The 26,878-nt window shown below is 34.3% G+C and overlaps 2 protein-coding genes across 4 annotated transcripts; both read left to right on the top strand.

Annotated features, from left to right (window-relative positions):
• Positions 1–1,526: 1,526 nt before the first annotated feature.
• arhgef5 (Rho guanine nucleotide exchange factor 5) lies at positions 1,527–19,170 on the top strand. Of its 3 annotated transcripts, none has more exons than XM_087805490.1 (15): positions 1,527–1,971; positions 2,866–5,559; positions 7,417–7,459; positions 7,748–7,797; positions 8,718–9,091; positions 10,037–10,197; positions 11,090–11,242; positions 12,196–12,325; positions 12,417–12,491; positions 12,553–12,642; positions 12,739–12,881; positions 12,949–13,092; positions 17,283–17,353; positions 17,420–17,524; positions 18,675–19,170. In XM_087805490.1, the coding sequence occupies exons 2-15, from the start codon at positions 2,883–2,885 to the stop codon at positions 18,815–18,817; spliced, it is 4,359 nt and encodes a 1,452-aa protein (XP_087661616.1). In that variant the 5' UTR covers positions 1,527–1,971; positions 2,866–2,882; the 3' UTR covers positions 18,818–19,170. The 3 variants fall into 3 exon arrangements, with proteins under 3 accessions (XP_087661616.1, XP_087661615.1, XP_087661614.1); XM_087805489.1 differs by having other exon boundaries at positions 2,866–5,613; XM_087805488.1 differs by having other exon boundaries at positions 2,866–6,219.
• A 2,153-nt stretch (positions 19,171–21,323) lies between these two features.
• On the top strand, positions 21,324–26,869 carry LOC148067190 (gamma-aminobutyric acid receptor-associated protein-like 1). The gene is made up of 5 exons (XM_087805159.1): positions 21,324–21,498; positions 23,144–23,233; positions 23,295–23,373; positions 24,336–24,454; positions 26,553–26,869. Exons 2-5 carry the CDS (start codon positions 23,144–23,146, stop codon positions 26,616–26,618), a joined length of 354 nt encoding a protein of 117 aa, XP_087661285.1. The 5' UTR covers positions 21,324–21,498; the 3' UTR covers positions 26,619–26,869.
• Positions 26,870–26,878: the final 9 nt, after the last annotated feature.

Genomic DNA, 26,878 nt, shown 5'->3' with positions numbered 1-26,878 from the left:
CTCATGGTCATGTGAGGTCATATAGAAAGTAGATATTGGTGATTTTGTTGACATTGTTTGACGTTTAAATTGCTATAAATAAGTAAAATATGGTTTTAATTCAGGCCAACATTTTTGAGTGACAACAACGTATCCTACACATGTCCTATAAGAATAATAAAAAAAATGTATTCACTTGTCAAACAAGGGTAGAATTTCCAGGAATCTGTGAGTGGTTATTTACAGGTTGACAGATGTTTTTATTAAATGTATAACACTCGAGGAATCATCCATGTGAGACACAGTAACACTTTGATCAATTTTATTTTGCCATCACAAAAAATGTATTTGTTGTGTTTCCCTCACCAGCTGTTCCAGTTTACTGATTCTAATGTGTAAGCCAGGAGTTTACTCTACCAACAAATATTAAAGGCCAAGTTTTGTATTGTTTGACTATAAATGATGGGGTGTTTTGAAGCCAACTTTTCCTCTTTGATGTTGACAGTTTAAACTGCATGAATTACTATCAAGCGCTGTTGTTTTGGTGCGGCTATTTTTAAATCATGCTGATTCATAGATTTTTGAAATTATACTTGTGGCTCTACTGTCTGGCTTCTGTTAATGTCATCGATAATTAAATCGAAATTTAAAAAAAAGATTTGTTGGTAGAATAATATCTTAGAAAAAAAATAGCATTTTTAAAAATGTTTTCTTTCCATAGTCTCAACATAATATAGTTATCGTGCATTTCCAAGTCCTGTATAATGACAATTATGACTCTTGAATCTTACATTTTTATCGTAGACTACATATTTCTAAGCATTTAATTGTTTCTCAAATAATTAAGTTCAATAAGTACTGAAAGCCAAGTTTTATTTGTTTTTATTTATTATTACTAATTACAATTAGTCAAAATACGATTCTTTTGAAAATATGTTGATAACATTATTAATTAAAAACGAATTCAACTCTTCAATATAGAAATGATTAAATTAAATTTTATCTCCAGATTAGTCCACAACCACAGTCATGACTCAAGAAAAAGACACAGCGCAGGTCCACTCTGGCATCGGAATGTCTTGTTTCAGAGTGTCTGGTAAACTGTAGTCTGGGGTAATGCAAATATTAGGTAAAAAATCTGGTTAATTAGTGGTTAAAATACAATAAAAAATAATATTTGTAGAATATTTTGCCTAAATTAAATGATTTATTTCTCTTTCTGATGATTTTTATAGGGTATGTTTTACAGAGAAAATAAAGAATGTGGAGTTTAAAATGAAGTCGTCCCTTCTTTCCTTTTAGTTCTAATCAAAGATGATGTGATCAAATCCACTGATGGAATTTAAACTGTTGTTTACCCCCACTCTTGAGAAGACAGAGAGAGAGTGTGAAAGGTTCTTACCCTCCCCCAACTTTCTTTTATCACCTTACCTGTCTGAGTGTGTGTTTGAGACACACCCAAACGCTCCATGTCAACCAATCGCAGCTCAGAGTCGAAGACTCCTGAGGAGGTGCACTTCCTGTGTCGGCACAGAGAAGAATGGGACTGCTGACCGAGACAAGTGGTTTCTCTGGATGGGTTTCACTGGGTCTCCTCGTGGCTGGACAGGGAAAGGGTTGCAGGAGTGGACGGACTGAGGAGTGATTTACTGGAGCGTTTCATTAACAGAGAAGGACAGGAGAGAGTCCGAGTAGGAGGAGGAAGAGAAGCTGGAGGAGGAGAGATAAGTGTCAATCTGTTGAGACTTGTTTGGGAATTTGAGGAAGGAGGCGACGTGTGGAGAGACTTAGGCGAGGATTAGGCGTAAACATTATATTTTATACGACTCTTGGACTTCGGAAGCTAAAAGCAGAGAAGTTTTCTTGACGAACGTTATGGTTGTAGTCACAGCTGGACTATGCGAAAGCGACTTTCTACTGTGTTGTGCAATCTGGTGTTTCTGAGCTGAGCCAGCCTGGGGGAGACCAGCTCTCCCACATCTCCGCATCCAGGTGAGCAGCTTTTATTTCTTCTCTATTCACCGTGAGAGTGAGAAGGTTTTACGGCCTCCCGGTTTCAGTTGTGACTCACATGTTAAATATCGTGTCTATGTGTAACAGGCCTTGCCTCCCTGAAAGGTTTCTTTTTGGTATGTGGTGGTTGCAGGTCTGTGCTGCATACTTGAAGAAGTGTAGGAGGGTGTCACCTTTGCTGTTGGCCTACTTCACTGTGTACTGTAAATCAGACCAGATTGAACTTTTGCTTACAAAGAAGTCGTACTTTTGGTAATAATTGAGCTGAATATCAAATCTTATTAAAGGAGACGTAAGTGTATATGCTAAGAAGTATCATTTAATGCAACAAATAGTAGGTAGGTAGAACTTTATCGATCCCTCAGGAGGTTATAAAGAGGTTTTTCTTTGTGTTTTCTGCTTGTTTACTCTATAACATGATCTGGTCAAAGGTCAGGAATGTCTCTCATTGTGCTACATTCCAATGAAAAGGATATTTTGTCATTACATTCAATGAATTTAAGACACTTAATTCATTATATTCTCAAGTTTCCTCTCAACACAGTTAATAAAGCAGAACATGTTTTAATTGTTCCTGGATAATCAATTCTTGAACAAATACTTTTTTTTTTTTTTTTTCCTTCATGCTCAAGAATGACCTTTTATTAAATGTTTAATCTTTTTTGGGGGAAAAATGTTAAAAATCAACGTTATTCCTTAGACATTCACTTTGCATTGGTTTAATTTATCGGATGGATGGATAGATAGATTAAAAAAGGCAAATTCTTGTTTTCAATAAAATACTTTTTTCTTTCTTTCTATGATGTTTTTCCACCGACCTAAATGTCTGAAAGTAAATGTTACTAAATCCTGCCATGTTTTCATATCTTTTAGGTGCTACAAATAATGGTATGATGGGAACCAAAAGACCCAGTGGCACCATTTTTGACAGTGTATCTGGCATGAACATGTCAGATCGTAAACATCAGCCTGCCGGAAAAATCTCCAGGGACCCGAGTCCTCGGCCAGGGACGACTGCCCACTCGGAGCGTGAGAGAGAACGCCTTCGCGAGGAGGAGCGCTATAGAGAACGTGAAAGAGCTCGATACAAAGATTCACTGGACCCACGGGACAGAGCCTATGACAGAGACGGAGCACCTGTACCCAGAATGAGGGACGAAGACAAGTCCAGGATTCGCGAGGGCGATCGAAACAGAAACGGGCGGCCATGGTCCAATGTTCCGACGGAGCCTAGCATGGACAGCGGTTTTAAAAAATGTGATACTTTTCCTCGAATGAGAAGAGGCACCCCAGAGCGCAGGAGGGAAGCGACAGATAAGAATGAAGAAAGGAGGTACTGGACGGAGAGGAGGCCAGGATTGGACGACCGGGAGAGAGTGGCCGAACGTCCCAGGGAGAAGTGTAGAGAAAGAAAAACCGAAGATCGACCGACCCGAGGAAAAGAAGACAGAAACTTTAGCGACGATAATTATCGAAGGCAAGACAAAGACCAAAGGTCGGACGGTGGTCGGAATGACTTGAGGAGGGAAAAGGATTTTCAAGATCGACGAGAAAGGGACGCTCCACGAAAGAAGGATAAACCGAGGCCTGAGAACGAAGGCAGGGTGGTGAAGCAGAGAAGGGGTGACACGGATTCAGACACCGGTAAAAGAGAGAGGGAAAGAGCGAGGCACAGAGATACAAGGAGCGATGGTGACAGCGATGAGAGAGAGCTGAGGAGGGAACGAGTGCGAGACAAAGACCATATGAATGAACAGACTTACAAACACAGTAGGAGTGAAGGTGACAGTGAGTATAAAATACCAGGTGAATCCCAATATGAGAGGCAGAGGTATAGAGAGGAAGGCAGGCATAGATACAGGGAGGAAGACAGGCTTGGAAGGGAAGAAAGGAGGTGGGATGGAGGGAAGCCCAGTGAGAGAAAAAGAGAGGATGACAGAAGAAGGGAGAGGCAGGAATATGGGTGGAACGAGCAGAGAAGAAGGGATGATAGGGGTGATAGAAAAGAGGCGGACAAATACAACGCCCAGAGGCAAGATAGAGAAATGCAAGCAAGAAACTCTGATCCAAGAAGGGACGACACATCTGGTAGAGGAACTCCACGACAGGATCGAGCTCCGAAGGTCCCACCGAGAGCTCAAAGCAGCAACGAGTGGAGCAGTGACATGGATAGTGACATCAGACATAGAGAAGGAAGAGACGGTTGTGTTGAAAGCCCAGACAGAACAGTGGAAAGAGACCAAGAGGAGCAAAGAATGATGTCGGGGGAAGAGAGGAAAGATGCAGCAGGTAATGCCAAAGAGCAAAGAAGGATGTGGTTAGAACCACAAAGGGACAGAAAGGGCAAAGAAGAAATGCAGAAACAGAACAGGAAAGAAGAGGTCGGTGGTCCGGAGGGACAGTCGGCCAAAGAGGAACTAGATGAGAGGTACTGGGAAAATGCCAGAGACATGGGTAAAGAAAGACATGCAAGAAGAAGTGAGACACAGGGAGTCAGTGTTGATGGAGAGGACGTGGAGGAGTTCTGCAGAGGGATGGATAAGAGGGAACTTCGTTCCGGCAGCGAAGCAGGGATCGAGGAGAGTCAGCGGAAGAGAGGAGAGATTGATGACTCAAAAGAGAATAACAGAGAGGAAGGTGGAAGCGATTACTGGCCTCGCTCTGAGAGCGAGGAAGGAAGTGACTCCGATTGGAAGCAGGAGCGAGACAGGACGGTTTCAGGAGAGGACGGATTTGTGACCTTGTCCAGTGGTGGAGACGAGGAAGATGAAAAGGAGGAGGAATTTGTAGACTGTCAAGATTCCTGGGAAGCTAGAAGAGGAGATGATCGCCCTCCTTCCAAAGGTTATCAGGAAGATGGGCAGATGGGCGAGGGTGTAGAAAAAGAAGGAGGGATTGATAAGAAAAAATATGTCTTCTGTGTCATCGGCCAGACGCTGCCTCCATCACAATCTGGTTGTACGTCCCCTTCAAATGACCATAGCCCTCCTGCGGACAGGTCCAACATGGAAGATCCAGGAGCAGGTTCTGGAAGCAATCGGTCTACAGCGCCCTCTATACAGGATTCACACGGTAAAAAAAAGAAAGAAGAGAATCCCTATGAGGAGATTGGTCCGATCAAAAGAGACTCCCAGACCGATAGACTCCTAATCGAGTGGAGAGAGAAAAACATGGAGACGGTTCCGGCCGACTCCGAGCTGAGTTTTGAGCAAATCCTCCCTGCCTTGGAAGGGATTGATATTGAGTCAATGAGTTCTGAAGAAAAAGAGGCCATCCGGATCAGGATGAGTGGGGCTTGGAGCTTGTCGGACGAGCCCAAGCGTCATTCCCAAGCCCCTCACCTTAAGTGGGCCAAGGATGTCATAAAAGAGATCCTAGGAAAGTCGGAAGAGAAGATTGACGATCCTAACGCAGATCCGGGAGCAAGTAATGAATCTGAACAAAGAAGTAGCTCTGACAAGGACAAGGCTGGATCAGGGCCAGAGGAGATTCGCTCTTTCTCTGATTACCCGCAAGAAGAAGAGGAGCTGGAGCGCCTGGACATACTGGACTTGGAAAGCCTGAGAGGTATGAGCCTTGACCAACCAGACATGAACGCTGACCAAGTCCAGGCCATGCATGGTGAGCAGTTCAGAGACGCGCACACAGACACCACCTCATATACTGACATAGACGGAGAGAAACAGTTGGTTCAGTTACCTTCAAACAGCACGACGACTGAACCCCTTAGTCATCAGGATTTGGGGAGAGTGGATGCAGAGGTGACGAATAGTGAAGAGACCAGTGTTGAGGCTCTGAGGTCTGTAGGCGAGAAAGAGGAAAGTCATCAGAAAGAGGTCGAATTGTACCTGTCGGTGAGCAGCACCTTGTATAAACCCAACAGCTGCCCCATTCTTAACTACGAGCCAGACTTCTCTGAGGCGCTGGAAGAGGGAGATGAGTTGACCAATGAACGAGAGAGCGAGAGCGAGGAGGAGTCAGAGGAGACGGTGGTAGAGGAGGGGGAACCTTGGATAGCAAGTGTAGAAGAAGATGGCTCTGAGCTGGATGGTAGAGAGCAGGAAGAGGAAGTGACCAAAAGGAGCCACTTCAGTTTCCGCGATCTGGGTCCCGAAGCTCGTTTGAGAAGGAGGGGGATACGTAAAACCGAGCGAAGGCGCGGATCACTTGTTGAGGATGAAGATGGTGTTGGAAGGGACCGCAGAACCAGAATATTCTTTGAAGCAGGTAACGAACACGGACACATGAAGGGAAACTGTGAGAGAATGAAGCTCTCTCAGTAAGATCATGTATCTCTCTGGTGGTCAGTCTTCACACTCCTACTTCTGTTAGAATGTAAAGTTGAGATCAACCAAAACCACTGTGAGCAGTAGACACAGTCATAGTCTTTAGATGTTTGAACCAACTCATGCATCATTGAATGATTCGGCCTTATTGATCATTGATCTCTAAAAGTCTGGTCAATATTGCATCGAGTTGCAATTACATACCTTTTTTTTTACATTGTTTTTGTCAAAATGAAAAGTTTCTGACCATAGTTCAGGGAAATCTTAATACAAGACGAAAAGCGAATGATTACATTTTGATGAGTTCCATAAAGGTTTGGAAGGAAAAAGAAAATGTCTTAAGCCTTGTTTTATATCAGGGTCAAGTTGACCCGAAGGCCGGAAAACAAATAGGTTTTAAGGTCAAGGTGAACGATCTCCATGACTTTCTCCAAATGTATATGCAGTGGTGGATGTTGTTCACCTTGACCCAGAGACAACAAAAAAGGGATACCACAAACACGTTTGTTTTCGGGCCTTTCGGGTCACCTTGACCCAGAGATAAAACGAGGGTTAACCTAATAAAAAACATTGAACAATTAGATCACTTGGAAAAAAAAGACTTTATGAACAAAATGTGTTGATTGATTGGATCTTTAGAAATTAGCTCCTTTGGCCGAAGCATGCGCAATCTGAGTGAACCCTAGTTGTTTAAGCAGGATGAACATATTTAAACAAGAATATGGTTGCATAAAACCGATTCATTCTATTCATATTGAATTATTCCTCTCGCTCACGTACAAGTCGATGCAAGGGAAAAGATAAAACGCAGTCACATACGCACATACTCGACAATGAGTTCCAGTTTAGACCGGCAACAGATCTTTTCAGTAAATGTGCGTCAGAATGCTGAGTAACCTGCTGTGGGAGGAGTCTATCCGAGGGCGGGATGGGAAAACCCAGAATAAAGTCCGCTCAGTCGGTGACTGGAACAGATACTAGAGAAAGCAAAGCAACTTTGGAGCACAAACGTTCACATTTCTTATCTAAATATTTATTTAATTTTTATTTATTTATTCATTTGTTTGAAACTTTCTCTTCTGAGAAGGCATGTTGTTTTTCGTCTGTAAGAAGACGAGTGAATTATTTATAATTGCAGATGATGTGGAACCGAGCAAGAGTTGGGGAGAAGTGGAGCTGAGGTGAGTAAATCAGACTTCCTTTGTGATCTCACCTACTTCACGTGATTGTTTAAATTAAATCTTAATCATGACTCATTCAACATTGTGCTTTTTGTTTTGCTTTCATATACTGTATATAAATGCACGCACATATATGTGTGTGTGCGTGTTTTTATAATCTCATGGCAGAGTTTTTTTGTTGTTTTTTTTAGAAGCTTTTTCCCCATGAAGTAGAAAATGTCTGTTTTTGAAAATGAAAGTAAATCTTGTATACATTTCACAGCGACTGTCGTTTTTGTTATTTCCCAGGAATGTTTTGGACACAATCGGACGCAGGAAGAGGAACTCCAAGTTTTTCAGTGAGTCCCGTTTGTTTTGTTGATGTCGTGGATTCGGTGTGTCGAGCTTTGAAGCGTCAACACGATCTCATTGCTCACGTCATTCGTTTATTCTAGTGAATTTCTTTACTCACTGTTTTAAACTGGTGAGTGGGTGTGAGCTCCAGACAGGTTTCTGCAGGCTCTAATATCTAATAACTGGAAGGGAAAACATCTGCGGCTGCCATGTTGCACAAGTTCTTACCAAGGAATGTGAAAGAAAAACATTTAATCTGAGTTGTTTCCCGCAACATATGAATGAATCTAACAATTCTGTCTCCTTTTCGACCAATTAAAAAAAACAATATAAAAGCTAATAATAAAAGAATGCAGGGAGAGACAAAACTTTGCCGGTTTATCCAAAGCACATTATAATAAAAAAATATATTTACATTAAATGTACAAGAAGAAAATGTGAAAAATAATGGTAAATAACAATTTCGACATGGAAAATAAATTAAATATCAAATGTTAGTCGCAACTGACGACACATTTTAAGCTAGTGTTGACTTTATCACTGAAGATGTTGGAATATTTCATAACTTTTCTTTTGTGTTTTTATGATGTATAGCAGTGGCTCCCTGAACAACACTAGATACACGTTTAGTTTTCTTATATATAAGTGTGTGACAAAAATAAAGGGGGGTAAATATTTTAGTAAACTGTACATCAATATTTTAGCGACTAAAATTATATTTCCTGACTTTCTATCTGTGAAGCATCCAGAGCTGATTATTTGGTTATTATTTATTATACAGATCCACGCGTTTTTTTCCGCACCCCCACACTTTTTCTGACCCACATAGAAGGGACGGGGAAGTGGCCCTCACAGGGAAAAGTGTGGGGACCCCTGATATCTAATGCTGAACCGTGTTGTGAGAAGAATCTCTCGTCCGTCTCAGATGCAGCTCAGCTCTACCAGCAGTACAGCGAAGCGGCGCAGAACTCCGAAATCCTCCGCCAATCCCGTTCCGACGCCGTCTCCGCCTCCGAGGACCCCAGCCGGTCCCCGGCTCCGTCGCCCCCCCCGGCCCGCAGGCCTCTCCCCCCGCTGCCCCCCGTCCGGCACCCCCACTCACTGGGCCACCATGGCTCCCTCAGCAGCGTCAGAAGTCTACCTCTGCCCGAACCTCCGAGGAACGAGCTCAGGCCTCCGTCGCCCCGGCTGTCCATCGTGTCCATCACTCAGTCGGCCACGCTGTGGCGGGAACTTCCCGGGGTCCGGAACAGCACAGAGCTGGAGGAGATCTCTGAGGACAGTAGACGCCTGCAGGAGGTGAGATCCCTCATATTACAGTTGAACTGTAAAGTAGTGATGGTTTAGTCAGTTTTATCAGTTTTATCTTGCCCTTGAAAGTATATACTTTATTGAATATTGTTTTGATTGTTTAAGCGCTTTGTGACCCTGGTCTAGAAAAGCGCTATATAAATAAAAATTACTTACTTACTTACTTACTATTCAAATACGTGTTGAGGCTCATACTTCTTTATAAACCTTTCACAAACTCATCGACATTTTTCTCGTTCTGACCTTTTATACAAAACTAATCTCAATATTGTCCATCTCCCTTTAATAACAATTTGTTTGTTGTTGTCAACATTGCATATGAAGTGTCATCTGCAATAAAGCTTTGCCGCCCAGCCAACCAACCAACCAACCAACCAAATTACAAAATTCGTTTTTACTGTTTCTGCTATAATATAGTTTAATGTGCATGACACCCTTCCCTTAATAAATAAAAAATATAGCGAGGGAATATCGTATATATTTCTTTCTTGGAAAATACAATAATAATTTTTATTTTTTTCCATTTTTCCGATAATTTCTTGACTTCAGAAAGTGTTGAAAGTGAAACCAAAAATACACACACACACGCCCACACACACACGATAACAACACAATTAAATTTTATTGAAGTTTTTCCCAGAAAGATGAAATGCTTCTAATAAAAGTTACTCCATCCTTTAATCCGTGATGACGTCACTACTAAAGTAAGAAAGAGGAAAAATTCTCCAGTTTCAAATTCCAAAGGTGGAAAGTTTCTAATGATATTATTATCTCGCATATCTGAGTTACACTAATCTGGATTTCCCCGATGATCTCAGCCCCGCATTCTATTGCTCAACCGAGCCTGCGGTGAACATGTGATTGACAGGAACCTGCAGGCTTCTCAACTACACCTGAGGTCTCTGACACGTTTCCTGCTCTTGTTTTCCCCAGGTGAGGTTCGAGGTCGTGACCTCGGAGGCGTCCTACTGCCGCAGCTTGGACATCGTGGTGGAGCACTTTGTCAAGTCCAAACAGTTGGCGGCGCTACTGAGCACGCAGGACAAGAACTGGTTGTTTTCCAGACTGGCGGACGTGCGAGCCATCAGTCACAGGTGAGTTTGTTTCTGATGATTGACACGTGTTCTTGTCATTTGATGCTTGTTTTTATTGTGGTTTATACGTGTACATTTGTGGAAGTATTTCATGGCTTTGGAATAATTAAATTATACATTTTATTTTGATTTCAGATGTTGAATTACATTTATTGCATTTCAATTTTAAATTTTTCCTTTTTAAAAAAAAAATTCAAATATTGTTTTTCAGGCATCAAATGATTTTCTGAACAATTTTATTTACTTTCATATTAATATATATATATATAAGTTTTGAATATGTCAAGTCAAATATTTTTAAAAATGAATAATGTTTTTTTATTATAATAGTTTATAATAGTAATTTGATTTTCTAATTCCAATAATTAAACCATAGTTGTTGCACTATTTTATGCTGATATAGATTTTATATCGACTTTAAAAAAAAATATTTTTCTTTGACTTTGATATTTTAATTTTATTGGAATAAGAATATAAACTCAACCTAAAATGATACATTTAAAAAAAAAAAATGCAATTTTTAAAACAGCAAAACAATGTTTTCAACCTTTCAGTATAGACATTTTTGAATTAAATTTAAAAATATCAAAAATGCTTCAAAATATAATAATTCAATAAAAAAAGCAAGATTTGATCATTAAATACTAGTGATGGTCTGATGAAGCTTCATGAAACAGTGTCATTATGTTCAGAATCCACTAGATGGCGTATCTGCACTATTTTCCTTTGTCTTGAACAACTGTTCTAACGAAACATCATTTTTAAACTGATGGCGCCACCTACTGACCTCTGAACAACACGACACTGTTTCACGAAGCTTCATCACTATCAACTACTGTGATGACACTGATGGACTTTCATATAAACTGATCCAACAATTCTGCCGTCGTAGTTTCCTGTCGAAGCTGGAGGAGCGTCTGGAGTGTGACATCATGCATTTCAGCGTCTGTGACATCATCGCACGCCACTGTCAACGCTTCAAAATGGTGTACGTGCCGTATCTGACCAACCAGTCGTATCAGGACGCCACGTACCAGAGACTCATGTAAGTCTTCTCTTGATACGATCAGAGAAAGATTGACTTTATTGTTATTGTTGAAGTCGTATCATCTGACTGTCCTGTTATTGAGAGACACTCAAGACGCTTCCATAATGAACTGCAACAGTTTCTCTTAGAGCCACAGGTTGATATTTGTTCTGCCTTCTTATGAGAGAATTGAATCAATGTGATTCCACTGCTAATCATATTTATATCAATTAATTCCACTGAAACATTTGGAATGAAACCAAAGTAAACGTTGAATTTGATTTATTGCATTTTTTTTTATTCAAACAAAAATATTCAGCAATTCATTTTTAATATATTGACATAAATATATAAATCTATATGGCAAAACAAAAATGATTGAATCGGAAAACTTTTATTGCCACTGCTGTAAACACAATTTTTCATTCTTTTTGTGGTGGCAACATAAAATTACATATAAATAATAAAAAAAATAACAAATTCAAAACAAAGAACATTCAATTTAATTCAATAATAGTCACGATTGAACGAATGGCAGACGTGTATTGAATTCAGACGTGTATGAAGTATTTTAAATATATATTCAACCTTTCAAAATAGAAATGATTGAATTTCATACAGTTTTTTTGTTTTTTTTAATAAAAATTAATTGCTTGAAAAAAATCCAACATGACACTGATTTACCTCCAGAAACAAATGTGTCAAAAACTTAATCTGTAAAAAATACACAACATCAAACTAAATGTGTAAATAAAACTTTTTTTTTCGAAATATATACAAAAATAAACCATTAAAACACAGGCAAAAACGAATCCAACCTTTCAATATAGTAATTATAAAATTCAATTATTAAAAAAGAAATGTATCCAATGCGTTAAATGAATACATTTTAATTAAAAAATGAAATGTTTAATTAATTTCCTCAATATTCTGATGCACTTTAATCTCATTTCTCTTCACTGTGACGTCAGGAATGAAAACCCGGGCTTCAGGAGGATCGTGGAGAAGCTGGAGCGGAGTCAGGTTTGTCAAAGACTTCCTCTTCGCTCGTTCCTCGTGCTTCCGTTCCAGAGGATCACCAGGATCAAGCTGCTGGTGCAGGTGTGTTGGAATAACAGAGATAATGGAGTGTTTGAATAAAAAAACACAAGTTTTGTTTTGTATTCTCACGAAAAACAAATGTTTTTTGCAGAATATCGTGAAAAGAACTACTCCGGGTACTCCGGAAGCCATGCAGGCGATCAAAGCCATGAAGCTCCTGGAGAAGGTGAGATGCTTCCGTCTTCACCTCGGAGGTCGTGATGTTTATTTCTTCTCCTCGTCTTCAGTTGATACAGGAGAGCAACGACAGCATCTCTCAGATGAAGAGCATCGAGTCGCTGGTTACTCTCAGCGCCAAAGTGGACTTTGAGTGCAGGGTGAGATAAAATACTATGTTTTAAAGATGTTTTACTTCATTGTGACTCAGAATATCCTCGGATCAGTTCCCTCATTTGTGATGTTCTGTCTTCCAGACCCTTCCTCTCATAAACCCAAACAGACGGTTGGTTCGAGAAGGTCCGGTCACGGAGCTGATGGATTTCTCTCTGAAGGAAACGGAGAGGATGGTTTACCTTCACCTCTTCAACGACTACCTGCTGCTGTCGCTGCACAAAGAGTGAGTTCGACAAAGACCACGTTGGTTTGTCTCTGGGGGGTTCTAACCCATGTGTGTCTCTTGCCAGAGGCGGGAGGTTCACGGTCGTGGACCACGCGCCGGTGTCGGAGCTGCGAGTGGAGAACTGCCGAGTCAAGCTGCACTCGCTGCAGAAGAACCTGTTCAGGCTCTACATGTCGGCCAAGAGTCTGCTGCTGAGGACGGACACGCAGTAAGAGAGACTTCTGTCCTGTCATTTTCAAGAGAAATCTAGTTGAAATACTGGTTCAAGCGTAGTCATGATTCCATCATCACCTGCTGATGAGTAATGACTGTGGAAAGTTTTTACACCTGAGCAGCAAACCATTGATTATATTCAATAAGATATCAATTATATTCAAAACTAGAATCATAATTATTGACAGTATTGTGAAGCAATAACATAAATTAAATATGATTCAATAAAATATAACTTTTGTATTATTATATTCAGAACTAGAATCATAATTATTGACAGTATTGTGAAGCAATAACATAAATTAAATATGATTAAATAAAATATAACTTTTGTATTATTATATTCAGAACTAGAATCATAATTATTGACAGTATTGTAAAACAATAAAATAAATTAAATACGATTAAATAAAATATAACTTTTGTATTATTATATTCAGAAATAGAATCATAATTATTGACAGTATTGTAAAACAATAAAATAAATAAAATATGATTCAATAAAATATAACTTTTGTATTATTATATTCAGAACTAGAATCATAATTATTGACAGTATTGTAAAACAATAAAATAAATTAAATATGATTCAATAAAATATAACTTTTGTATTATTATATTCAGAAATATAATCATAATTATTGACAGTATTGTAAAACAATAAAATAAATAAAACCCGATTCAATAAAATATAACTTTTGTATTATTATATTCAGAACTAGAATCATAATTATTGACAGTATTGTGAAGCAATAAAATAAATAAAATAGGATTCAATAAAATATAACTTTTGTATTATTATATTCAGAACTAGAATCATAATTATTGACAGTATTGTAAAACAATAAAATAAATAAAATATGATTCAATAAAATATAACTTTTGTATTATTATATTCAGAACTAGAATCATAATTATTGACAGTATTGTAAAACAATAAAATAAATTAAATAGGATTCAATAAAATATAACTTTTGTATTATTATATTCAGAACTAGAATCATAATTATTGACAGTATTGTGAAGCAATAAAATAAATAAAATATAACTTTTGTATTATTATATTCAGAACTAGAATCATAATTATTGACAGTATTGTAAAACAATAAAATAAATAAAATATGATTCAATAAAATATAACTTTTGTATTATTATATTCAGAACTAGAATCATAATTATTGACAGTATTGTAAAACAATAAAATAAATAAAATATGATTCAATAAAATATAACTTTTGTATTATTATATTCAGAACTAGAATCATAATAATTGACAGTATTGTAAAACAATAAAATAAATAAAATATGATTCAATAAAATATAACTTTTGTATTATTATATTCAGAACTAGAATCATAATTATTGACAGTATTGTAAAACAATAAAATAAATAAAATATGATTCAATAAAATATAACTTTTGTATTATTATATTCAGAACTAGAATCATAATTATTGACAGTATTGTAAAACAATAAAATAAATAAAATATGATTCAATAAAATATAACTTTTGTATTATTATATTCAGAACTAGAATCATAATTATTGACAGTATTGTGAAGCAATAACATAAATAAAATAGGATTCAATAAAATATAACTTTTGTATTATTATATTCAGAACTAGAATCATAATTATTGACAGTATTGTAAAACAATAAAATAAATTAAATAGGATTCAATAAAATATAACTTTTGTATTATTATATTCAGAACTAGAATCATAATTATTGACAGTATTGTGAAGCAATAAAATAAATAAAATATGATTCAATAAAATATAACTTTTGTATTATTATATTCAGAACTAGAATCATAATTATTGACAGTATTGTGAAACAATAAAATAAATAAAATATGATTCAATAAAATATAACTTTTGTATTATTATATTCAGAACTAGAATCATAATTATTGACAGTATTGTGAAGCAATAACATAAATAAAATAGGATTCAATAAAATATAACTTTTGTATTATTATATTCAGAACTAGAATCATAATTATTGACAGTATTGTAAAACAATAAAATAAATTAAATATGATTCAATAAAATATAACTTTTGTATTATTATATTCAGAACTAGAATCATAATTATTGACAGTATTGTGAAGCAATAACATAAATAAAATAGGATTCAATAAAATATAACTTTTGTATTATTATATTCAGAACTAGAATCATAATTATTGACAGTATTGTAAAACAATAAAATAAATAAAATAGGATTCAATAAAATATAACTTTTGTATTATTATATTCAGAACTAGAATCATAATTATTGACAGTATTGTAAAACAATAAAATAAATAAAATATGATTCAATAAAATATAACTTTTGTATTATTATATTCAGAACTAGAATCATAATTATTGACAGTATTGTGAAGCAATAAAATAAATAAAATATAACTTTTGTATTATTATATTCAGAACTAGAATCATAATTATTGACAGTATTGTAAAACAATAAAATAAATAAAATATGATTCAATAAAATATAACTTTTGTATTATTATATTCAGAACTAGAATCATAATTATTGACAGTATTGTAAAACAATAAAATAAATAAAATATGATTCAATAAAATATAACTTTTGTATTATTATATTCAGAACTAGAATCATAATTATTGACAGTATTGTAAAACAATAAAATAAATAAAATATGATTCAATAAAATATAACTTTTGTATTATTATATTCAGAACTAGAATCATAATTATTGACAGTATTGTGAAGCAATAACATAAATAAAATAGGATTCAATAAAATATAACTTTTGTATTATTATATTCAGAACTAGAATCATAATTATTGACAGTATTGTAAAACAATAAAATAAATAAAATAGGATTCAATAAAATATAACTTTTGTATTATTATATTCAGAACTAGAATCATAATTATTGACAGTATTGTGAAGCAATAAAATAAATAAAATATAACTTTTGTATTATTATATTCAGAACTAGAATCATAATTATTGACAGTATTGTAAAACAATAAAATAAATAAAATATTATTCAATAAAATATAACTTTTGTATTATTATATTCAGAACTAGAATCATAATTATTGACAGTATTGTAAAACAATAAAATAAATAAAATATGATTCAATAAAATATAACTTTTGTATTATTATATTCAGAACTAGAATCATAATTATTGACAGTATTGTAAAACAATAAAATAAATAAAATAGGATTCAATAAAATATAACTTTTGTATTATTATATTCAGAACTAGAATCATAATTATTGACAGTATTGTAAAACAATAAAATAAATTAAATAGGATTCAATAAAATATAACTTTTGTATTATTATATTCAGAACTAGAATCATAATTATTGACAGTATTGTAAAACAATAAAATAAATAAAATATGATTCAATAAAATATAACTTTTGTATTATTATATTCAGACCTAGAATCATAATTATTGACAGTATTGTAAAGCAATAAAATAAATAAAATATAACTTTTGTATTATTATATTCAGAACTAGAATCATAATTATTGACAGTATTGTAAAACAATAAAATTAATTAAATATGATTCAATAAAATATAACTTTTGTATTATTATATTCAGAAATAGAATCATAATTATTGACAGTATTGTAAAACAATAAAATAAATTAAATACGATTAAATAAAATATAACTTTTGTATTATTATATTCAGAACTAGAATCATAATTATTGACAGTATTGTAAAACAATAAAATAAATTAAATATGATTCAATAAAATGTGTGTTTTGTACATTTAAGTTGAAAAAAGATTAAATTAATTAATAAATGAAAATTACATTCACTCTCAACTTAACACTTGCATGAAAAAACCACAACGTGTTTTGAGTTTTCTTTTCATGTCATTCTCTTAACACTTGTGTTGTCTGAGGGTCAAAGTGATCCCAAAACAAATGTGATTATGGTATCCCTTGTGTTGTCTCTGGTTCAAGGGATACCAAAAACACATTTGTTTTTAAGCCTTAGGGTTACTTTGACCCTCAGACAACCCAAGGTATACCACAAACACATTGTTTTTGGCCTCCGGGTCACTTTGACACTAAAATAAAACAAGGGATACTACAAACATGTTTGTTTTTTCCGGCTTTCGGGAAACTTTGTCTTCCATTTAAGTGGACAATATATAATGTCTTCTGCTCGTCCTCAGGAGTGATAAGCTACGCTGGATTTCTGCTCTGTCCAGGCCTCACCCCGAGGTGGATTTTTCATGTGCTCAAGGTGAGATAAAGCATTTCTCTCTCTCTCTCTGATGCCGTCTGCTCACTCGCTTCTCTCTTCTTCTAGACTTCCCACAGATGCAGTGCATCAGAGCAGTTGTCGCTCAGCAGCCTGACGAGCTGAGCCTGGAAAAAGCCGACATCATCCTGGTGCATCAACAGAGCAGTGACCGTAAGTGACCTTTGGCTCTTCACTCCAACATTGTCACGACACCAAACACAATATAATGACACACTTTCATTTCTACACACGCATTAACAAAGAATATGTTACATCGAAAACTGTCGTTCCTGAATGATAGTTATACGTAATGATCTGAGGTATCAAGAATGAAGGAAGTCTCATAAATGTCTGGTCATCGTAACACTTATGTCACATCATGAAGTTTCAACACTTTAGAAACTTGATACTGTGTTAACTTTGTTAGTAACTAATGTTGTGACACATTAGTTACATTTGTTTGTTGTTTTTTTAATATGCAAGTATATCAGTGTCATCACAATATGATATTAAATCATTGAAATGTATATTTTTTAATAATTTAGTTCAATCATTTCTACTTAAAATGTTGAATTTATTTCATTTTATTATACGATTCAATTACAAAACTTTAACATTTTCAAAATGAATTATGTTATGTTTGATATTATAATGCAAATAATTAAAACATTTATTTTATTTTTTTAATTATTGGAAATTAAAAGGCTACGTATTAAAGTAAGTAAGTAATTTTTATTTATATAGCGCTTTTCCAGACAAGATGACTTACTATAGTTTTTTACAATTGTAATTCAAATTTTCAACACAAACTATATCAGTGCCATCAGAATATTGAATTATATGTTTTTTAAATGTATATTTTAATAATTAAGATCTATAATTTCTACATACAATTTATTTCATTTTATATACAATTAAAGTTTTGTTTAGTTTGATTATAAGTGCAATAATAAAAATAAAATTATTTTTAAAAATATATATCTTTTTTTATTTAAATTTCAAAGGTTACGAATTAAAGTTGACTGAATATAGTTGTTTTTTTTTACTGTAATTCAAGTTTCCAACTATATGTGAAAAATAAACTGAAATTATTCACATTTTCCTTATTCAATAATTTAAAAAAAACAACCACAAGCATATTTTAACATATACATTATTAAATCAGTTAAAACAAATGTAATGCTTAGATTAATATAAAACATTCAAAGCTTCCTCATTTTAAATTAAACAACGGCTCTGATGAAACCGTTCTTCTTCTGGTGCTGAATGTGCTACGTTTCCACTTGTTCGGTCAATAATAAAAGTCCTGTATCGTTCCCAGATTGGGTGGAAGGCACGAGGCTGTCCGACCGTCACCGCGGATGGATTCCGGAGGCACATTTAGAAACCATCACAAACGCCAGAGTGTTGCAGCGCAATCTCTCGGACGCCCTCAAACTGACGACAGCCACCGCTGAAGTATGAGCGCGACGATCAAAGCTGGGAAAACGGTTCAAGAACAATCATGGAGCTCATGGATCATCCTCTGACTCAACGTCTGAGAACTAAAGTGCAATTTTTTAATGGCTGCCTGAACTTTAATCACTTGTTCATAATGATATTACGTTTTTATTTGTTTTTCAAGTGTAGAAAATGTTTGATTCCAAGAAATGTTACTCTGGAAAATTGTAATTTTGTGTAAATTGAACGGAATGTTCCGGAGAGTTTATGGAATGATGACTTCTCATAGTAAGTTGTACTTGTACAGGATTTTAAAAAAAAAGTACCACCATTTCAATAAATTCTTCTGATACTACTTTTCAAGCCCGATCATCAAAGTATCGACTTGTTTTCTTTGTGTCGGTTCAGAGTCTCATCGTCTCAAAAGATCGTAGAATCCAAGCCAAGTACATTTTTTTAATTGAATCTACGAAATCAACTATAAAAATGTAAGTTAGCATCTTTACACAATGTAAATATTTAAAAAAAAATATATATATAATTCAAAATACAACAAATATTATTTAAGAAGAAAAAAAGGTTTTCTTTTGTTTTTTATTCTCCCCTGGATTGACTGCGCAGCAAAGCATCATGGGAGAGTTCAAGATCTGATAAACGACTCGCTGTTTTTGGTCATGATTTCTTAAGTTTTGACTACATTCAGAATTACTTTTTGAAGTTAAAACTATAGTACATTAATACAACAAAAGGTCATGATTGTCATACATATAAATAAAGTTGTTTTGACTTGAAAAGTCGATTAAAAATGTGAAAGTGATTCATACATTTTCTGATCTACATATAAGGATAAGTTAGTTGCTTATTAATTTGTTTAGTTTTGCTTAATCAACTTGGGAACATTAAGTTCATTATACTATAAGTACATTAGTTTTTAAAAAGAACATTATTTCTTGATCAATTCATAAATCAAGTAGTTGCCAGATATTTTGGTGTAATCTTAACTTGATGTTTCATGGTATTTCTGTAGTTATATGGAAGTACATCATCGCCACCAGAATATTGAATGAATTTAACATTTCAAATGTTTTATTTTATCGTTTTTAATATTCAGTTATATTATGGATTAATGAAGTATGAATATATTGAAAGGTTGTATTAGTTTGAATTATTAAAAAAAAAAAAACATTGAATTAAATTAATTAATTTTGGCACTTTATGACAAAATTTTATACTGAATTTGAGATGACTATGAATTGAATATCATTGCTTTTAGATTTCTTTTTTTTTATTGTTTGAATTACAACATCCAACTCCACTTAAACCGTGTGTAAAAATGAAAATGATTTAATTAAATTATTCAACATAATATATTAATTGATTAAAAATATCAAAAAAATATCAAATGGAAAAATAAATAAATAAGAATTCAGTCCATCTATTATTGTATAGTAAAGTATTTCTCATTTGAATGAAGGAGTGTTATTATCCAGCGGTAATAGACGATAGAAAGTCATTTGTGAGTATTGTATTGTGACTGCGGAAAGTTGAGAACGGGAAATGAAAAGGTGATTTTATTTGTTATCTTCGAATTCAATTAATGACTTGTGCAAATCGAAAAAAAAATCCCACTAAGAGAAAATTTGATAGTGATGACATCACTGGCGTCGTTGTTATCTGCTCATCAAAGCGTGAGCTTCCCTGGAATCCCTTCAGGCATTTGTACATGTGTCGTTATTTCACTTTCACAACATGTGTGAGTGTTTTTGACCTTTTTCCTTCATCCTTTATTTTTTAAACTAGAGTAAAAGTGAGCCTTTACAGCAGCTCTGGGTAGTTTTGTGTAGCTTAATATTTTGGTACTAAAATAACTCTTGATCACACATCAACTTGAAACTAATTTAATGACTCATATACCGTGACTTGAGGTGTTTTGTGTGATTATTATTTTCACTGTAAAAGTTATTGGGGATGGTGTGAACATGCTAGATATCGCGCTGCGAATGACGGTACAAAAACAAAGTTAAAGTTATATTATTTACAAAGCCGTCATATCATATTTCATTATCAATCTGATTCATTACCTCATCAGTATTCATCCTTCATTCAACACAGAAAATTCGTCCAACTGCTGCAAACTTGGGACATGGTAACTTTTGCGACGTTTAGCAAGTGCTCATGGGAAATGTGGTCTCCCGTCGGGCTAAACACTACCACGTTAGTCCACTGGCGTCGCTCTACTTCAAATCGCATAGAGCTGCTTTAAGAGCTAAGAAAGAAAAAAAAGTACATTATTTTATTTTACAAAAATGCAATAAAGGTTATTTATCCAACAACTGATATATATATATTCGGAGAGATCAAATAATAAGACATATTTATATAAATAACAAGTATACGATAAGAGATTGACAGCTAAGACAAAAACTCACCACCCTGTCGACGCCCCTGATTGGTCGTCTAGCCACCGTGACCTCAAACATCGCTCTTTGATTGGATGGAGGGAAAAGTAGGCGGGTCCCAGCTGCATTTGTTATTGTTTTTGTGGAGCAGTCCAACTCGAGCGGGCGTCACACTTGGAGCATTTCCAGGTTTTTTGGTGGATTTGGGAGAAAATCTGAGCTTTTATTTCACTCACCTGAAGCCGAGGGACCTCCTTGAAAGGTTTACAAACTCGCCTGTTTGTCGAGAAAAGCGTTATTAGGAAGGTACGTTTGCAGATATGTGATGAAAAATCGATTTTCGTACAAATTATACATATAACAAAAACTTGTTATTAAAGTACATTAAATATGATTTTCTGACGAAGACTAATAATAACACAATCTCTCTGCTAGTGTGCTTTGATATAAGCTAGATAGCTAGCTGGCTAACGGTTAGCATCATGTGACGTGGCCTTGTTTTCTGATTCTTTAAACTGTTCAACTGTTCTTGGATGTTCTTGCTTTCATTCGCTGCTCACACACTGTTCGAGTGAGTCTGGATCTGAGCTCAGTCCAGGTCACAGTTTGTGCTTAAACTCTCCTTAAACCAGCTCGTCTGTCAACAGCTTCAGGTCCTGGACTGACGTCACGTGACAGGGATGTGAAGCAACCCACGTACCTTTAACGTCGACCTTTGACCTCAGAATCAGCTCATAAAATACTTAATAATTCATTTGACATTTGTCACTGAGATTCTTAAGCATTTGCGTATTGATACCCAATTTCCTTAATGCTTATAATGAATGTATATTATAAGTATTTTCGATTATTATGATAGTGAATATACTTTGACATGTACTTCTTAAAGTACAATTCTCTCGCTGCCACTTATTGCCAGTTATTATTGTGTTGATTTTATCATAAAAAACAACAACATTTTTCATCATACTTGGTTTTATTATTGAATATATTAATTGCATGTGTATGTTTGTTAAATATTGTGAGTTAAACATTTTTTCCTTTGATCTGCTGAACTTAAATTTACCTAATATTGGAAGAATAAACATATACATCAATTAATAATTAAAAACAAGAAAAACAAATATGTAGGAATTCAGTGGATACGTTTAAATTTGTGTCTGACAAGACAAGAGGAAATTTCATGGATAAAATGTCATTTTATTTCCTATATCTAATTCAAATGTAAGTGTTTATTTGCAGTTGCATCGATATGTATTGAAGACATTACTAATCAATCGTTTATTATAATAAGTGTCATGTTGTCAGAATATTGGTTGAATTTGACATTTAAAATCTTGAAACGTTTAATTTTTCAATTGAAATGTTGTTGTTCTTTCAAACCTTTTATATTTTTTAAACACTTGAATTCAATATTTAATATATTGAAAAGGATTAATTGGTTTTATTCAATAATTTACTTCAATTGTTTTAATAGATTTTCTAAAGCAATAAAATAAAAATAAAAATATATTTTTTAATAAATCCATTTTAATGCAAATATAAGAAATAAACTAAATAAAAATTTAAATTCAAAATATATTAATTCGTATTTTTAAATTCAATATAAAATTTCTAGTATAATAGAGTAACCAGACAATACCAACAGAGTACCGAGCTACCGACTCTATCTTATCACACAGTAAGTATTTTATTCAAAGTTGTTTATTTTTCAATAATTGGAATTTGAGTAAAAACGAAATAATTTATTTGAAAAGTAATTGATTTTTTTATGCCACTATTTTTTTTTTTTAATATTTCAATATAGACATAACTTAATTAAATTATTCAAAAATAACAATTCAACAAGTTCATGTATTCTCAAGTAAACTTTCACTAACAGGCAGAGTTTTGAATATATATATATATATATATATAAAAGAATATAAAGTAACAAGTGTCTGCTCTTCAGATGGGGAGTCATTACCAGCGCTCAGTACCTCTGGAGGTGAGGAGAGCAGAAGGAGAGCGAGTCAGAGCCAAACATCCTGACAAGATACCGGTAAGTCTGGCCACTGACCAACTCCCAGTTTTTATTGACTCTGATTGTCTCTCTCTGCCAGATCATTGTGGAGAGAGCGCAGCGCTCACGCGCCCCTGAGCTGGACAAGAAGAAATACTTGGTGCCCTCGGATTTGACTGGTTAGACGCACAAGGAACACTATAGCGTTCAGTCAATAAACCTGTTCTGTTTAAGGATACTTTTACTAGAGTGACTTCAGAAACATTATGCATCGTTATCTAAGGATCAAAGTGACTTTGAGGCCTGAAAACAAATGTGTTTGTGTTATCCTTTGCGTTATCTAAGGGTCAAAGTGACTTGGAGGCTTGAAAACAAATGTGTTTGTGGTATCCCTGCATTGTCCCTGGCTTCCATAAATACACATTTGTTTTTCGGGCCTTCGGGTCACCTTGTCCCTTCAACAACACAAGGGATACCCCAAACACATTTGTTTTTAAGCCTTCGGGTCACTTTGACCCTCAGACAACACAAGGCATACCACAAAAATATTTGTTTTCAGGCCTCTGGGTCTCTTTGACCCTTAAACAACACAAGAGATACTACAAGATATTTGTTTTCGGACCTTCGGGTCACTTTGACCCTCAGACAACACAAGGGATACCACAAAAATATTTGTTTTCAGGCCTCTGGGTCTCTTTGACCCTTAAACAACACAAGAGATACTACAAGATATTTGTTTTCGGACCTTCGGGTCACTTTGACCCTCAGACAACACAAGCGTAAACCATTATTATCAGTATTTTGTTTTATTATGTCAAAGTGTCTTTTATGAAACTATTTAGTTTGTTGTAAGTGCAAATGTCTTATTTTATTCTCATTTTATTTTGGGATTTATATATATGTCATTGTCTAACGACGTAATATTTAAACAGTAAGTAAGAAAGTAATATTTATTTATATAGCGCTTTACAGACTTATGTAAAGATGAAGGTCGAGGATTTGGAACTTTCAATGTTTTGACTCATCGAGTCACTGAGTTTCGATCATGTGATATTGGTTTCCCTCTATCTGGACATTTTTCTTGTCATGAAATGAAACTCAACTTGACCGTCTGTTCTTGTTCCTTATTTTCTGCTTCTAGTCGGCCAGTTGTGTTTTCTGATCCGTCAGCGAGTGTCTTTGCGACCAGAGGAGGCGCTCTTCTTCTTCGTCAACAACTCTCTCCCGCCGTCCAGCTCCCCACTCTCTGCTGTGTACGAGGTATCCACAGACACACACTCTACACACACACACACACCTGCACGCTGCATTAACACTTACACACGATCATCTGCTGTCAGAACATGTGAAATATAAATACACAAACTGAACTGAACAAACAAACACACCAGGTAAACACCATCATTTGTTGTATATGAACTCTTTTCTTTGTGTGTTTTTTGTGAGTCTCTGTGATTTTATTCACTTTAATAATGACACTAAAGTGGTGTATTTTTGAAGAACTATCACAGGAACATAATACTTTTATTAAATTAAAGATTTAAAACTAAAACGTTTGCTTCTTATAATTGTTATTTTTTGCTTAAACAATATTATCTCATGAGTCAGTTGTTCTAACAGTGTAAATAACAACAGGAAGTGATGTCATTAAAGTAATTTATATTTAAAAAAAAGACACAAACAACATGTTGACAATCACTTCTATTTATGATTTATTTAATGACCGTTCATCGGAGATGCAACAAATAAACACAAACGCTTTGGAATAAAAAAACAAACAAACATTAAATATTTAATTTTCTCGATATTAAGTAATTCTTGTAATTTATTCTATTTATTAATTTTAAATTAATAAATACATTGATACAAGACAGAAATATAGATTTTTATTTTTGTTTGTTATTCAACTTAATTTAAAAAGACAAGATTTTTATTGTATCTTTACTTTATTGTACTTTTAGTCTTTGTCTTATTTTACTGCATTTCCTTCCTGAAATCCCACAACATTAAATAAACTCTCTTAGGATCAATAAAATCTTGTTTGTTCATCAAAGTTATGCAGATAATTTTGCTCGCCTGATGAAGCTTCACGAAACAGTGTCATGTTGTTCAGAGGTCAGTAGGTGGCGCCCTCAGTTTAAAAATGATGTTTCATTAGAACAGTGGTTCAAAACAAAGGAAAATAGTGCAGAGACGCCATCTAGTGGACTCTGAACATAATGACACTGCTTCATGAAGCTTCACTAGCAGATCCTTAAATACACACTGAAGGTTTGATCAAAACTCGGACGATAAAACACAACAAAACAACACAAGATAACACAAGATCCACTGATGGAATCCTTCATCTTCGACCGAGATCAGTCGACCGAAAAATCTAATTAAAGGATTCAAAAAAGTGACTTTACAGTCGTTGATGTGTGACTTTTATCAGCAACACACTTCACAGCTTGACCGCGGAAAGTGACGACACTTCACTCTTCTTCTACACAACACACTGACATCACAGTAACAAGAATCTTCAGATCACTGCGATAAGATCGAGGTTTCTAAGATGGCGTGAGTCGCTCATGACCAGAAGAAAAAGCCACTGAAGTTGAAAAACAGATTCAATCGTTTATAATCAAGATTATAATAGTCAAATGTTTTGAACATTTTTAACTGCAGCAGCAGTATTTTTATTTTGACATTAATTATCACTAAAAACATTATTTTAATTTAGTTTTCTTTATTTAACGGCCATTTTTAACTTGCGTAAACTGGTTCAAATCCTGGTTTAAGTGTCAATAAATGTTATTATTGATCCAGACTATTGGATTATATTAGATTATTGAATTTAACTATTTCAAATGTTTCTTTAAGAGTTTCTTTAAGCATTTTAATATTTTTTAATAAATGAATTATATTATATTAATATAAAACGGTTGTTTAAAAAAATAATTAAATATGATAAAAAAATATTTTTTAAAAATGATGATTTTTCTACAGACAGAGTTTGATATTTTTATTATTTATAATTAAGTACATTTTCTAATTTAATCATTTTTAAATTCATAATCTTGACCAAACTTTCAGACCCAAAAATTACCCTTTGAAAGTCTTTGAATTAAAAAAAAATATTGAATTCTAAAATACATATATAATTGAAATTAGAATTACAACAAAAACTTGAACTTTCAATGAAAAAATAGTTGAATTAAATCATTAAGAAAACAAATTCCCTGCTTAAAACGGCAACATTTCAACACATTTATTTTTCTAAGTTCAAAAGTTCACAATGTTAAATGAAATATTCCTGAGAAACTGATATAAGTGAAGATATTGTGAAGTTTTGTCTCAACAATGTTTGGTTCATCAGGAGCATCACGACGAGGACCTTTTCCTCTACATGACCTACAGCAACGAGAGCGTGTACGGTGCCTGAGGACGGACAAAAAGAGTGGAGGACAAACAGGAGGTCAAAACTAAAAAGAGTGTCGCTTGACGCCGCATGTATTATTCTGTGGTTTGGTTTTTGAAAGATTGATTGACGCATCAAGAAAAGAAGCGGCTGATGAAGAGCTCTCCTCCTCCTCCTCCTCCTCCTCTTCTGTATTTATGCAAACACTTGTGTTTTTTGTTTTGTAAATGAATACCATGAACCTTTGTGGCAAATAAACTCTAAAAAAAACAACACTTTTTGTC

Source organism: Callionymus lyra, chromosome 13 (assembly GCF_982586985.1).
Source record: "Callionymus lyra chromosome 13, fCalLyr1.hap1.1, whole genome shotgun sequence".
Classification (NCBI taxonomy): Eukaryota; Metazoa; Chordata; class Actinopteri; order Syngnathiformes; family Callionymidae; genus Callionymus; species Callionymus lyra.
This window is presented reverse-complemented; position numbering and strand designations above follow the sequence as displayed.